This window comes from Miscanthus floridulus, chromosome 7, assembly GCF_019320115.1.
Source record: "Miscanthus floridulus cultivar M001 chromosome 7, ASM1932011v1, whole genome shotgun sequence".
Classification (NCBI taxonomy): domain Eukaryota; kingdom Viridiplantae; phylum Streptophyta; class Magnoliopsida; order Poales; family Poaceae; genus Miscanthus; species Miscanthus floridulus.
The window spans coordinates 85,663,561-85,679,882 of NC_089586.1; the positions used below are offsets into that span (position 1 = coordinate 85,663,561).

General features: G+C 48.8%; 2 protein-coding genes across 2 annotated transcripts; both read right to left on the bottom strand.

The window, feature by feature from the left end:
• Positions 1-11,690: 11,690 nt before the first annotated feature.
• LOC136465790 (uncharacterized) lies at positions 11,691-12,329 on the bottom strand. The gene has a single exon (XM_066464389.1). It carries the CDS (start codon positions 12,327-12,329, stop codon positions 11,691-11,693), a length of 639 nt encoding a protein of 212 aa, XP_066320486.1.
• Positions 12,330-13,132: 803 nt separating this feature from the next.
• Positions 13,133-14,905, bottom strand: LOC136463658 (potassium channel KAT4-like). The gene has a single exon (XM_066462631.1). It carries the CDS (start codon positions 14,903-14,905, stop codon positions 13,133-13,135), a length of 1,773 nt encoding a protein of 590 aa, XP_066318728.1.
• Positions 14,906-16,322: the final 1,417 nt, after the last annotated feature.

The window sequence follows — 16,322 nt, forward strand, 5'->3', positions numbered from 1 at the left end:
GAAGGACCAGTTGTCACCTCAGTCGAGTTCCCGGCTAGCACTACCTTACCTTCTGTCCCAGCTTTCACCGAGATGACTATAGAGGACACAGTTGAGGATGGACTGCAAGCTATCTCACACAAGGCACTTAGTAGATTGATGAGGGACAACTACGAGCACTTGAAGACGACAGAGTTCCGTCTACTTCCCCAGGCCCTCAACCTCAGCCTTACCCCTAGTGAGCAGAGTTTCGCAGCTGGTAGAGTTATCTTTGTCGAGAAGGACAGATGCCTTCGCGTCTCGGCTATCCACCTACTGGAGTAGGACAGGTACATGACCTAGCTGGAGCAAAGGAGACGTTAGGACCAGGCCCTTCTGTGGGAGTACCAGGAGCGAGACTCGCAGGGAGCACATGAGCGAGCTAGTCTACTTGGGACAGTCGCCAAGCTGCAGGACGAGCTCAACCGTCATGAAGAAGTCCACAGAACCGAGGTCGCAGACTTATAGGACAAAGCCGCCGACCTAGGCAACAGGAACTGCTACCTCGACAGCAAGGTCTTGGAGTTGCAAAGAGAGTTGTACGACAAGAAGGCCAAGTTCAACCACAGAGGAGACAGAGAGAGGTCCAAGGGGATTGATATGCTGAAAATCCAATCTCGGAACAAGACCATGACTCAGGATTTAGAGGAGTTCAGGAAGAAGGCCGTTTGCAACCAGGGTCACCTGATCAAGGCACTCAGGTAGAACAAGTACCTATAGGATAAGTGTGAGAGGACTTGGCAGGCTTGGCAGAAGTCTGACAAGAAGCGCCTCAGGGAGATGAAGGGTATGTGGGACCAGCTACCTAAGGAGATTCGTAGCAAAACGAAGCCTAGGATAGAGGAGTTTGAGTTAGCCCCGACTCGCCTCAACCTAGACGCCTGCCCTACCCTACCTGGAGCCAAGACTACTGAGGAGCTCGCCGAGGCCTTGAAGTACATGTCCCGACTTCACAAGTCTGACGTGGAGATCGAGATCAAGAACAGTCGTATCCCAGCTGCGGTGTACGAGTTAGAGTAGATGACCCTGCGAGGTCATGAGTCATGTCAGTGGCTTCCATAAGCTGTACCCCATGATGTACCCCTTATGAGATGTAATATGAGACACTATGCGTAGTACGATTCTTGCAAGTCTTCAGTGTAGCTACTGGAGATGATGCTATGTAATAAAACCCATGTAATGAATGTTTTGGATCTTATTGCATCTTATGGATCTTATTGCTTCCTTGTAATGAGTGTTGGATAGTATAAGTGTTTTTCTTTAAATTGTCAAAATCATGTAATCATACTAAACTATAAGCACTTATGGCACAAACACTAAGATTCCTATGATCCGTGTTATAGATGCCGAACCGCCGATCTAATCGTCTAATGAACCGTGGACGTGCGCCCACCCCCAAACCAGTCAAACCAAATGGGGGGCGTGGTGGCAACAACTATGGCCATGGACGTGGAGGGATACCCTTCAACCTGGAGAATACCCCACCGCCTGAGGAGAACATCCCGCCACCACCACCACCGACCCTGGCAGAGGTGATGGTGCAACAGACCCAGCTTCTTGCAGCTCTTGTAGATGGAGCAAATTGTCGCCAGGGAGGATAGCAGAATGACTTCCAAAGGAAGTTGGAAGGATTTCTGAAGCTAAGACCACCTACCTATGATGGCACTGACCCTGACCCGCTTGTAGCCGATGACTGGCTCAAGGAGACGGAGAAGAAGCTTGACCTCACTACTTTCACCGACGATGAGTGTGTTGGAGCTGCCACACACCAGCTCATAGGTGCAGCACACGCCTGGTGGGATAGTTTCAGTGATTCCCATGAGGACCCTGCCAACATCTCATGGGATGAGTTCGCCGAAGCATTCACCGAGTATCATGTTCCCAAGGGTATCATGGAGGCCAAAGCAGAGGAGTTCCGCAACATCAAGATGGGGAAGAACAGGGTGACTGAGTACACTACTCGTTTCACCAACCTTCTACGCTATGCACCTTCCTATGTTGTGAACTCTGAGAAGGAGAAGCTGTACTATTACCGCAAGGGACTTAACCCGCACATCAAGCTGAAGTTCGGCGGTATTGAGAGTAACACGTTGCGTGCTCTGGTGGATCGCTGCATTCAGATCGAGAAGGATCGTGCTAAAGCTGGAGAAGAGTATAGGGAGAGGAAGCGTAAGCCTGAGGAGTCCCTCTGTGGCCGTGATCGCAAGAGGTTCCATAGAGATGCCCCATCCAGGGAACGCTCTCGCCACAACAGGGATGACAACCCTGGATCGAGTAGGGGTAGTGGAGGCTACACCACCAAATACTCCCGCCCTGCTCAAGATCGTTACACCCGGGACCGTTATGCTCAGGACCATTTCAACTGTCCCCGCTCAGCGAATGAACGCCCAGCACAGAACCGCTCCGCACCAAGCCCTAGAAACTAGAAGGCACCCGCATCAACCCCTACAGGCGGTGCGCCTTTCACCTGCTTCGCTTGTGGCCAACCAGGTCACAAAGCCATTGAGTGCCCACAGAACTCGGCTGCTCAAAAGTCTCAGCTCAAGGGATCTGTTACCCATGGACGTCTCAACCATCTAGACGCCGAAGAAGCACAGGCAGCCCCTGATGTTGTGTACGGTATGTTTTTAGTTAATGGCAATACTGCATCAGTTCTATTTGACTCTGGAGCAACTTGTGCTTACATATCATCCAAGTTTGCACGAGAGCATGACCTACCTGTAACCTCACGTGGAAAGCCTATCATCACCAGTTCACCTTTAGGAGACCTAAAATGCACCCACATCTGTAAGGGAGTGAGTCTTAGCATTGAGGGTCTTGTCTTTGAAGCCGACCTAACCCTATTACCATCCACGAACCTAGATGTCATCTTAGGTATGGATTGGCTAACCATTCACCAAGGTATCATATCATGTTCACCTAGATACGTCCTAGTGACCCACCCATCAGGCCAAGTTATTAGGTGTGAACCCCAATCCGGAAAGTCTACCTCTATCCTATGTGCCCTTAAAGCGAGTTTAGAATCGTAGAAAGAGGATAAGACAGTTCATGATGTGCCTATGGTCAGAGATTACCTCGATGTATTCCCTAAAGAATTACCAGGTATGCCACCAGACCATAATGTAGAGTTCATCATTGATCTTTTGCCGGGAACAGGACCTATTGCCAAGAGACCCTATCGCATGTCAGTTGATGAACTGGCCGAGCTCAAGAAATAGCTTGATGAGCTCATCTCGAAGGGATATATTAGACCTAGTGCTTCACCCTGGGGATCCCCTGTTCTATTTGTTAAGAAGAAGGATGGCTCAATGAGGATGTGCATTGATTACCGGAACTTGAACGCAGTCACCATCAAGAACAAGTACCCCCTGCCAAGAATTGATGATCTGCTTGATCAGCTTCAAGGTGCCAAGTATTTCTCCAAGATTGATCTTAGATCTGGCTATCATCAGATGAAGATTCGAGAGAGTGACATCCCGAAGATAGCTTTTGTGACTAGGTATGGGCAGTTTGAGTTCACCGTGGTGTCCTTTGGACTCATGAATGCTCCCGCATACTTCATGAACATGATGAATAAGGTTTTCATGAATGAACTAGATAAGTTCGTGGTAGTATTCATTGATGACATCCTTGTCTATTCACCCACCGCCGAAGAACACGAACATCATCTGAGAACGGTGCTTGAGAAACTAGCCCAACATCAGCTCTACGCAAAGTTCAGTAAATGTGAATTTTGGCTACAGGAAGTTGCCTTCTTAGGCCATGTACTATCAGCTGAAGGTGTCGTAGTTGACCCGGTCAAGATTGAAGCTATGAAAGAGTGGGATCAACCCCGTAATGTGACAGAAGTCAGAAGTTTCTTGGGATTGGCTGGATATTATCGCCGATTCATTGAGAACTTCTCCAAGATAGCCCGTCCAATAACCAACCTTCTGAAGAAGACCAAGGAGTTTGAATGGATGCCCGAATGCGAACAAAGCTTCCAGGAATTGAAATAGAAGCTTACCACAACTCCTGTGCTTGCATTGCCTGATATCAGCAAAGATTTCGTGGTCTATTGTGATGCACCCCATCAAGGACTTGGTTGTGTATTGATGCAAGGTGGAAGAGTGATAGCATATGCTTCCCGATAGTTGAAAGAACACGAGAACTGTTACCCTACTCATGATCTTGAGTTAGCAGCAGTTGTGCATGCCTTAAAGATCTAGAGACACTACTTGATAGGCAATAAGTGTGATATCTACACTGATCACAAGAGCTTGAAGTACTTTTTCACTCAAGAAGATTTGAATATGAGGCAACGCCGATGGTTAGAGTTGATCAAGGACTACGACCTGGAACTTCACTATCATTCGGGAAAAGTTAATGTAGTTGCAGACGCTCTCAGTCGCAAGAGTTACTGTCACACTTTGGTAACTGAATCCGTACCACCGGAGCTCAAGGAAGAGATTGATGATTTCCAACTTGAGATACTACCGCATGGCTTGTTAAATGAGCTCCGCATATAGTATGATCTCACAGATCGTATCCGTCAAGCTCAGAAAAGTTGTGAAGAGATCGAATATCTCCGTGGTCTAATGAAACTAGGCTACAAGACCAACCACCAAGAAGATGAACAAGGAACCATCTAGTTCAAGGACAGAATCTGTGTTCCATCTGACCCAGCACTACGGGAGGAAATTCTGTTAAATGAGCTCCGCATATAGTATGACCTCACCACCGGCGGGAGCACGTCGGGGAAGAAGCAGGGGATTTTCCCCTCGCCGACCACGACCACGTCCCGAGCAGCTCCGCCGAGCACCGACCACGCCGACCACATCCCGAGCAGCTTCGCCAAGCACTGACCACACCGACCACATCCCGAGCAGCTCCGCCGAGCACCGACCATGACCGCGTCGACCACGTCCCGAGCAGCTCCGCTGAGCACCGACCACGACCGCGTCGACCATAGCTCCGCCGAGCTCCGACCACGACCACGTCGTGCACGTGAACCGAACCCTAGGAAGGAGTAAGTGGACCAAGTCCTTCATAGACCGGCTCTGCGGTCTATGGACCAACGCAGACGGGTTCACCATGGACCGCGCCTCACCTGCGCCCGTGGACCATGGCCCGTTTGTGGCCCAGTAGGACGACGCGGCCGTACCAACGCACGACACGTGGCGGGCCAAAGCCCAACCCGTATCCAGGCCCAACTGGCCCAGTTTGGGCCCGGTCTGTATTGACCATTGACCGGTCAAACGTTGACCGTTGATTGGGGCCACATGTCAGTGACACCGCCATGCGGGACCCACTTGTCAAAGGATGAAACAGCCGAGATGACGTCATACTGACGTCATGATGACGTCAGCGGGACCCCACCTATCAGTACAGAACCGAGACGATGATGTCATGCTGACGTCAGCATGCCACGTGGACTAGTCATAGCGTGACACGTGTCAGCCCAGGATTAATTCAGCCTTTTCCATTTTCAGAAATGATTAAAACTTCAAAAATTCATAACTAATTCATATGACCTCAGAAAAATACGAAACTAGGACCAAAATTCATCTAAAATCGAGCTTTACGCAATGAACCCATGTTTGAGTGCATTTGACTCTTTTGAATTTTCATTGCTTCTTTGTGCTATTCTATAGACGTCGCTAACGCGACTAAAATTCGATCGTATGCAGATTCGGAGGGGAACCAGACGGACGAGGACCGAGAGTACGTGAGGAGTACAAAGACGACATCACTGAAGGTGCCACATCCCACCCAATCTCGTAGCACCTATTACGCATGGCTAATATAGAACTGCTATTGTTTTACCTTACTGTTATAATCATACTATGATAGGACTGCATGGTAGTATGCTTACTTGATGGCCTCTACCTTGACGCAACCTTACCCCTACTTACCCTGCTATTAGGCTAGACACACGCTTACTGCTATATTTCATTGCTTATACTTCTACTACGCTTATACCACATTAAATGCGTGGTGGAAACTAGTGTTATCTGGACTATGGGGAGAGTGCTGCGTGTGTGACTTGGGTGTGTGGAGGGTGAGGGTTGTATCGACCAAGTTGGAGTATACGACGAGCCTGGGGCAAGTCTTGCCATGGGGTGCTACCTAGGCACCCCTGGAAATAGATACCTGTGGTGGGTAAATGGTATATGAGGTGGTCCTAGGTGTGAACCTATGATGGGAGGAGCCCGGGATGGAGGTGCTGTGGTGGCATGGAAAATGGAAACCCCGATGAAGACATTCTGGCTTGGTCATCCCTAAGGACTTACTAGTACTCAGATTCACCGGGAAGCCTTACGTACCACTCGCCCTATATGGTGCGGGACGGCCAGACTACTTGATAGGATATTGCCACTACTGCTAGGTTGATAGCGGACAGTGTAAGGAGGTACGGGGTGTGGAGGATTTCCCCCACACCCTTCTGAGACTTCATGGAGACCTTGTGGACCCAGCTCATGACTCACAGTTTCAGCCACCCCAGACTAGACTTGGGGTGTACTAGGGCTGAATGGTAGAGTGACATTATCCTAGGCTAGCAAGCGGTCGGAATCAGCCCAGTTGACGACGGTCAGTGAAGAAGGTAGATCTTATGGTTATGTAAAACCTCTACAGAGTGTATGGTTGATCGATCGATACATGTGCCGACTTGTCGGCTATGGACCTTTCCTGGGTTTCGCTTAAACTAGATAGCGAGATGAGTCCTTCTCTTCTTCCCCTATGAGAGAGTGTCGGTCGTAGCCAGGGGCTACGGGCCTTGAGACAGTGCCAAGAGGGAGTTGGCCTATCGTCTGAGAGATGGTATGGTGATGGTGTGGATGGTGGTATATCGGTCCCAGGATCGAAACCTGGCTCTAGACGGAAATGGGGTGGAATGGGTGTGGGAATGGTGTTAAAACTTGACCAACTATTATTATATACTTGATATGCTATTGCATAGGAAACCCCAGCCTTATAGGTTCCTTTTGATTATATCCAACTTGCATCCAATTTCCATAAAGCAATGCTCATAGGGCGGGAGTGGCCAGTACAAATCGTACTGATAAATTTTGGCACACAGGTTCTGCTGAGGAGTATAGCTCCGAGGAGTTTGACGGTTGAGGGGTTCATGCCTATGCTCGAGTTTGGCGATCTTATCCTCAAGTTGTTCTGAATGAATGCTAGTTGTGATTCCGCCAATGCGGCGATGTAATAAATTATGTAATTCCACACTATTTGTACTCTGATATTATCGTTGTATGGATGTGGTATTCGACTGGAATTTGGGTAATATGATCCACAACGGTCTTATTACACTTCGACTCTGTGGATTTCCCTTCGTGGAAATCAGGTCGCTTCAAGTTAACCTTTTGCCCGAGCAAATGGGCAATTCGTGTTTGTTTTACAATTAGAAGTTGCATTTCTCAATCGACCATGATCCTCTTGTTTATAGAGAGAGGGTGGTCTTATTCTAGTAGCAAACAAGTTCAGAACGCAATCTCCAAGTTTTCCACGTTGAACATAGATCCGAAAACGATTTGGAAACAAATCTGTTCAAAATAGACAGTGGCCGGTTTTCATGGGGCCGGGCTCTCCAGCTGAGCCACACTAATAGGGGGACCGCCCTAGCTGTTTTGGGAACCGGCCTAGGCGGTTTGGCAAACCGGCCAAGCCCAATTTTGTCCTACTCTTGATCAAGCTTTGATTTTTGTCATACCAAATATTTTCCAATATCTTCTTGATGCCAGCAACTTATCGGTGTGGCCCAATTCTTCTGTTGGCACACTTGTTGGGAATAGATCATCAATCACAAGCGTGTACACACGGTGGCTAAGCCTAGACATAAGATCACACTAGATCAGAGATGAAATCGGATGAACACACACGGTAACCGCCAGGGTGACGGTGCCCCTTATCACCTTCTATTAAACAGAATACAAACACAGATACAAGTGTTCCAAAGCTCTTACTCACACTTCTAACTCCCTGCTACTTATACCAGTAGCTAATGAGCACACTTACAACACGCAAATTCAAATTACACACTGATACATGTTGGCTAAAACAAACTGTCAGAGAGAGACACATGTCGTGGGCGCGGTCACCCCGCTCCACCCTGTCCAGTAACTGTTCCCGCCAACGCCGTAGTTCAAATTATACTACAGCTTCTCCCTAACCGGTTACACCACAGCGTGTCTACCACCTGGGAACACATCATGCTTACACTAACATTCTCCCCCTTAAGCTTGATGTGGACTCAGTTCACGAACTCCCAACAAATGCCTCATCACTGCTAGCTTCACTACAGCCAATGGCTTGGTCAGGGCATCTACTTTCTGTTCATTGGTACAGACTTTCTTCACCAAGATCTGTCCACGCTCAACACATTCACGAATGAAATGATACTTAATATCAATGTGCTTGCTATGGCCATGAAAAACTGGGTTCTTCATCAAGGCAATAGCAGAATTGTTATCCACTAACAATGTCACCTTCATTGGCTTCTTTGCAGTCAACTCTCCTAGCAGTGTTCTCAGCCATAAAGCTTGCTTTGCTGCCTCTGTTGCTGCCATGAATTCAGCCTCACATGATGACAAAGCTACTGTCTTTTCTTTGTGGGAATTCCAAGTAACTAGACCCTCATTCAAATAGAATGACATGCCTCCAGTGCTTCTTCTTCCAACCAGATCTCCTCCCACATCACTGTCAGAGTACCCCACCAGTACTTCTTCTGACTTGGTCTGAGTATACACCAACCCAAACTCCAAGGTACCTTTGAGATACCTCATTATCTGCTTGACTGCATTTCTATGCTTCACAGTTGGTTTTTCCATGAACCTACTAGCTATGCCAACAGAGTAAGAAAGGTCAGGTCTTGTGTGCAGCAAGTACCTCAAACAACCAACAATTCTCCTGTATTCAGTAGCATCCACTCTCTCACCCTGCTTATCTGCATCAAGTTTGACTCCAGAATCCATTAGGACTTTGGTTGGGTTGCAATCTGCCATCCCAAACTGTGACAAAATCTTCTTTGCATAGCTGCTCTGTCTAATTGTGATGTGATCCTCAAGTTGCTCCACCTCAATCCCAAGATAAAATGACAATAAACCCAAGTCACTCATCTCAAACTGTGAGGTCATCTGCTTCTTGAATCTGTCTATCTCTAAAACATCTTCACCAGTCACAATTAGATCATCGACATATACACCAAGTATCACTGCATTCTTCCTAATTCCCCTTTTGTAAATAGCAGGTTCACTAGCACATTTACTGAAACCTAGCATCTTCAATGACTTGTCAAGCTTAACATTCCAGGCTCTTGGAGCCTGTCTGAGCCCATACAATGCCTTGCTCAATTTGAGAACCATTTTCTCCTTGCCTTTCTCAACATAACCTTCAGGCTGTGCAACATACACTTCCTCTTCCAATTCTCCATTCAGAAATGTTGTTTTCACATCAAGGTGATGAACTTGCCATCCTCTATTTGCTGCCAATGCTAGAATTATTCTGATAGTATCCAAACTTGCAACTGGAGCAAACACTTCATCAAAGTCTACACCTTGCTGCTGCACATAGCCCTTTGCTACCAGCCTAGCCTTATGTTTCACAACTTCACCATCTGCATTTTTCTTGAGCTTAAATACCCATTTCAGCCTAATTGTTTTCTGCCTAGGTGGCAAAGTGGCAAGTTCCCATGTTCCATTTTTGCAGATTGATTGTATCTCACTATCCATAGCCTGAACCCAATTTGGATCATCAACTGCTTCACTGAAACATGATGGTTCCTCCATAACTGTGAGCAATGCAGCTACCTCCACTACATCTCCCTGCTCATCTGAGCCTGCATATTCCTAATCATCTTCTTCTGGTTCAAGAGTTACTACATGAGAGTGTTGATACACTTCATTCACGCTTCTGAACCTCTTTGGTGTTTCATCATAATCATCACTGTCCATGGCCTCCATCATTTCTTGATCCCAGCCTAAACTCTGAATTGACTGCTGTGGTGACTCTGTCTGCATCCCTGTTGTCGGATTTTGAACAGATTATGAATTGCCTTCAGTATCTACTGACTCCATGCCTCCCCCTGCAACTGAATGCTGTCCACCACTGTCTTCTATACTCTGATCAGCTGGATGATCATCTTGAGCTCCTGCATTATCTCCAATCTCAACACCAGCATTTTTCTGAGAGTACCACTGTCCATTCTCCATCTCAACTGAAAAACCTTCAGTATCTGTAGCATCCCAGTCCCACATCACTGTCTCCTCAAAAACTACATCCCTGCTAACCACAATTCTGTTGGTTTGAGGATTAAACATCCTGTGAGCCTTGCTGCCTTCCTCAATGCCAAAGTATACCATTGGCACACTCCTATCATCCAATTTCTTCAAGTGTGGCATTGCTGATCTGACATGACCCTTGCACCCAAATATCCTCAAGTGCCCCAGATGTGGTCTCTTGCCATTCCATGCCTCATATGGTGTCTTATACCCCATAGCCTTTATTGGTAACCTATTCAGCAAGTAGACAGAATGTCTCACTACCTCTGCCCAAAACCTGCCAGGTACCTTCATGCTCTTCATCAAAGCCCTTGTCATCTCCATAACTGTTCTATTCTTTCTCTCCACTATACCATTCTGCTGAGGTGTATATGGAGCTATGAATTGCCTCCTGATGCCTGACTCATCACAAATTCCTTGGAACACACCATTCAGAAACTCACCTCCTCTATCAGATCTCAATACCTTGATGTTGTTCCCATAGTTATTCTCAACCTGAGCTTTGAACTTTGCAAAGGCTAACACTGCCTCATCCTTGGATTTCAGCATATACACAGTACACCACCTAGTGCAGTCATCAACAAGCAACATGAAGTATTTGTTCCCACTTAGTGTGGAAGGTGTGATAGGACCACACAAGTCCACATGAACTAGCTCAAGTGGCTCATCTGCCCTCCAATGTGTTGAATGAGGAAAAGGTGTCCTAGTTTGTTTTGCAACCAAACAGGATTGACAAACTTGATCAGGTTTCTGAATTAGTGGAATACCCCCTGCCATTTCCTTATCTGCTAACTGTTTCAGAGAATTAAAATTGACATGCCACAACCATCCCTGATCTCCCAAACTTGTCAACAAACAAGCAGGTTCAACAGCATTGAGCTCTATCTTATACAGCCTATTTGCAGTTCTTTGAACACACATGATCAACCTAGGTGGATTTTTCTCAGAAACAGTAATCTCATCATCATCCATCACAACTCTATGACCAATTTCAGTTAACTGCCCAAGACTTATCAGATTTGCTCTAAGCTTTGGTATTAAATAAACATTTCTTAGCACCCACTGATCCCTAGTTTTACCCTGAAACACAATGGACCCTATCCCCTGAATTTCAACTGCAGAACCATCACCAAAACGCACCTTACCAGTGAATGATGGATCAATCTCCTTGAACTTGTTCCTGTCTCTAGTCATGTGGTTACTGGCACCGTTGTCGAGGTACCAGATCTCTCCAGTGGGCTCTCTATTGCCGGTGAAGTGAAGCTCCGGCTGCATTGGGCCACCACTCAGACACTGCTTCTTCTGAATCTTCTATGGTGAGAACTGTAGTGGATCAGACAATTCCAACTCCACGTACAGCACTGATGGCTCCATCTCTGCCCTTGCATGATGCGCCTCCTCTTCCTTCTTCTATCCCGGACAGCGATTAGCATAATGCCCATAGCCATGGCATTTGAAGCACTTGATGTGACTCTTGTCACGTTTCTCTGTGCCTTCTCTCCCTGCATCACCGCGCCCACCGCGGCCACTGCGGCCGCCTCCACGACCACGGCCTCTTCCCCGGCCGCCACTGCTCTGTGATCTCCCACCACCAGAGCTCTCGCCACCCAACTTCTTCTGCCTCGCCTCCCACTCTGCTTGAGTGAGGAGAGCCTGCCCATTCTCAGAGCGCACACCACCAGCTCCCCGCCTGGTGCGCTCCTCAAATGTTCTGAGCTGGCCAATGGCTTCATCAAACGCCAAGGTCTTCAAATCACAGAATTGCTCGATCCCAGCCATGATTTGGATGAATCGATCGGGCACAGTGTCAAGCAACTTCTTCACCATGGCTGAATCCTCCAACGATCCTCCAAGATTGCTGTATCTGACTGACATCGTCGTCAATCTTCCCGCAAACTCATCGATGGATTCTTCTTCCTTCATCCTGAGAGCATCAAACTCTGCCTTCAAGGTCTGCAGCCGCGCATCTCTGACACGCTCTGCCCCCACAAACCTTGCCTTCAACGAGTCCCAAACTTCCTTCCATGTCTTCTTCTTGGCAACTTGCATCAACAGCTCATCGGTCAGGCACTAGAACAGGTGCGCCCGCACCTTCTTGTCCTTCCCCACCGCCGCCTCCGTCAGTGCTCTCGTCGAACTGCCCTCCGGCGGTTCCACAACCTCCCACCAACCCTGCTCCTCCATGATCGTCTGCACCCGGATACTCCAGCTGGTGAAGTTCATCGCCGTCAGCGTCGGGAACACCTGTCGGTACCCGCCGCCGTCGCCGCTCCCACGACCTCCATCAGCAACCGTCAAGGACATGGATGAACTCTCGGTGGAAATGCTTAGTGATTGCGACTCCGATACCAAATGTTGGGAATAGATCGTCAATCACAAGCGTGTACACACGGTGGCTAAGCCTAGACACAAGATCACGCTAGATCAGAGATGAAATCGGATGAACACACACGGTAACCGCCAGGGTGACGGTGCCCCTTATCACCTTCTATTAAACAGAATACAAACACAGATACAAGTGTTCCAAAGCTCTTACTCACACTTCTAACTCCCTGCTACTTATACCAGTAGCTAATGAGCACACTTACAACACGCAAATTCAAATTACACACTGATACATGTTGGCTAAAACAAACTGTCAGAGAGAGACACATGTCGTGGGCGCGGTCACCCCGCTCCACCCTGTCGAGTAACTGTTCCCGCCAACGGCGTAGTTCAAATTATGCTGCAGCTTCTCCCTAACCGGTTACACCACAGCGTGTCTACCACCTGGGAACACATCATGCTTACACTAACAACACTTCTGGGTGTCAACACTGTTACATACGTGTTCATTCTTATTTTGCAAAGCACTAACATACGAACAAGTGATCTCCATCTCTTAGCACGTCGATGTCCTCAACTTCGGCGCCGTCGACGGTGAGCACCGTCGTCACCACCTTCCTGAACTTGGCCTCCGCAACACTCCTCAGCTCCCGCATGGAACCAGGAAGGCATAAAAGCTTCCCTGCAGCATTTTCAGACTTCTGATGGATAACCACTCGCCGCTTGGCCTCTCTACGCAGCGACATTCTCAGCTGATCAGCCTCTTCCAGTCCCTCCGGGTTCAACATCTCGCTCCTCCGCCTCGACATTGACGCTGCGGTGGCGGCCTCGGCCTCAATCTGATCTGCGATCTCCCTGAATAATGGCGCTTCTTCCCTTGCAACTTTCCACACGGGAGATCCAAGGTGCTGAACGAAATTGCAGAACACCCTGGCGGCGTCGGCGGTGTGAGGCCGGACTACCCGCAGAAGGTGGCCTTGGCTGACGTGCACGGCCTGGGTGAGCCTCCTGCACCGGACGGTGAACGGCTGTGGGATGTTGAGCATCACGCCGATCTCGCCGGCGATGCCGCACCGACATGCCCTTGATACGACCGTCTCCGTCCCGTCGGCAGCAGTCGCCAAGACGTCGACGGAGCCGGACACGATGATGTAGCAGTCCGTCGGGGTCTCGTTCTGCTGGACAATGTCGGCCTTGGCCGGGAAGAACTGCGCCGTCGCGTCGGCGACGAGGTCCACGACGAGGCCCTCGGAGACGCCCCGGAACAGGTACGCGCCCTCGACGGTGTCCCGGAACAGGTGCTGCGCGATCCCCGACCGCACGGCCCTAGGCATCTCGGACAGAAGCTGTTGCTGGAGCAGCTGCTCCGTCATGTCGAAGTTGAGCTGCACGCTCTCCGCTATCAGCTCCGTCAGCGCTTCCGGCAGCTGGTTCATGGCCCCGAACATGGAGACGCCGCGCAGCGTGTCCCGCAACGCGAGCGCGGCCGTGGAGCCGCTCACGGCGAGGTTGGTCATGTTGCCGACGATGTACGCGGCGAGGCCCAGGTTGAAGAGCACGTAGAAGACGGCGAACACCATCTCGCCGGGGTTGGCGGGGTGCAGGTCGCCGTAGCCGACCGTGGTGAGGGTGGCGACGGACCAGTACACGGCGCGGGTGTACCCGGCCCAGACGCTGCGGGTCTCGAAGCCGCGGCCGAGCCACGTGCGCTCCTTGGGCCCGCTGTAGTGGGAGGCCATCCACAGGTGGACGCACGCCGCGGCGTGCACCGCCAAGAGCGTCACGCCGACGAGCTTGACGAGCCGCGTCCAGGAGTAGTTGAGCCGGACGTCCTTCTCCAGCTTCGCGAAGAGCTCGCTGACGCGCCGCAGCCGCCACAGACGGAGGAGGCTCAGGAACCGGCACGGCGACGACCACGCGGCGGCAGCGCCCCAGGCGGTGGCCAGGTGGTAGATCACCTGGAACGGGATCGTCGAGGCCACGTCCATCGCGAGCGTCCACGGGCGCAGGTGCCTCACATCAGCCTTCTTGCGGTCGTCGTAGAAGAGACTGGTAGTGGAGGACGAACCGCGGAGTTTAAGGCACGCGACGAAGATGGAGGCGGCGATGTCGACGGCGAAGAACACGTCGGCGACCAGGTCTGCGACGAGGAGCGGCAAGGTGGACGCCCTCTCCACGGCCAGCTCGAACGGCGACGCCCACGCCGAGTATAGTACGGGCGCGACGAGAAGCGCCTGCCACCAGCCGTAGCCAGCGCCGGCGGGCTCGACGAGCGGCGTCGACGCCGCCGACGAGCGCATGCACAGCGCCTGCGCGACGACCAAAACCTCAGCCACCGACTGCAGTTTGCGGTGTACTTATAGGAACGCATCATGCATGGGATCAGTTGTGTACCACCGAATTCGATACCAATACGTAGTTCGTATTGGTCTCGATGCGGACAAATCATTTCTTCTTTTCAGGTTGAACTCTGGCACCGTATTTTTCCACGTCGCCTAGTTCTAATATTCGTTGGATCTCCGGTACTTTTAAGGACATGTTTGGATAGTATAGAAGCAATTCCAAGAGTGTCTATATTCTTTCTTATTAATATAAATAAAGATTTTGGTGAAATAATCTCTCAAATAGCTTCTTTAATCATATATTTTTAAATATTGGCATTGTTTGTTTTGGATTTAATTTCTCGCTAGCCAAAAGATGGAGAGCACGATTGACTCTCTAGAATGAGCACATAATATAGATAAACTGTTGAAGGGTGAAAAGATATAGATAATGCTTTTTATTTAAATGGCTCTCTAAACGATGATTTAGAGAGTGAGTTTAAGAAGACTCTTAGAAATGCTCTAAGAGAAAATTATTAGTCAGCTAAAAATTAGCCAAACCCAATCCAAACAGGGGGCTAAACTCCAAGGACCTCTCTATATCCAACCTACCTTCTCGATGGAAATAGATATTTTGGTGAGAAAATACCTTTCAAGAGCTTTTTTAACGAGATCTTCAAATATTATCATTCTCTATTCTGAATTTCTCGCTAGCCAAAGATAGAGAGTAAGATTGACTCTTTAAAGTACACAAGATATAGAGAGATTGTTGGAAGGTGAAAAGATATAGAGAGCATTTTTTATTCAAATGATCTAAATCAAGATTGACTCTCTAGAGTACACAGTATATAGAGAGATTGTTGGAAGGTGAAAAGATATAGAGAACATTTTTATTCAAATGATCTAAATGATGATTTAAAGAGTAGGTTTAAGAACGATTCTTGAAGATGCTGGTAGGTGGGATAATTTGTGAGCCAAGTCTACAACTAATTGTTAGTCAACTTGACCTGAGCTAATTTATCTCCAACTATTAATTAGGAAACATGCCCTAAATCAAGTTGTTCATAGGTACAACGCTAGCGTACCTGACCGTTCGAGAGGGCTCGGCGTTCCATATGGCTGTCGCGTCCCTTGCAAGCTCCGGTTAGCCCGACACCCATCGAGGGCAAGCACCAGATGTGGCTGTGGCTGTTTGGTTGCTACATGTCAGCGGTCTTATATAGTGCTACATAAGATTTTTGCTGATACGGAGGGAAGAGAGAGGGGAGAGAGAAAGAGGGAAACGACCTCATGACCTAAAACTTTGGACTATGAAACAAAGTTGTTGTCATGCAACTCACAACTTTACTTTTATTCTATGCATAAATTAAGAAATTATGAGTTACTATGAGACAAC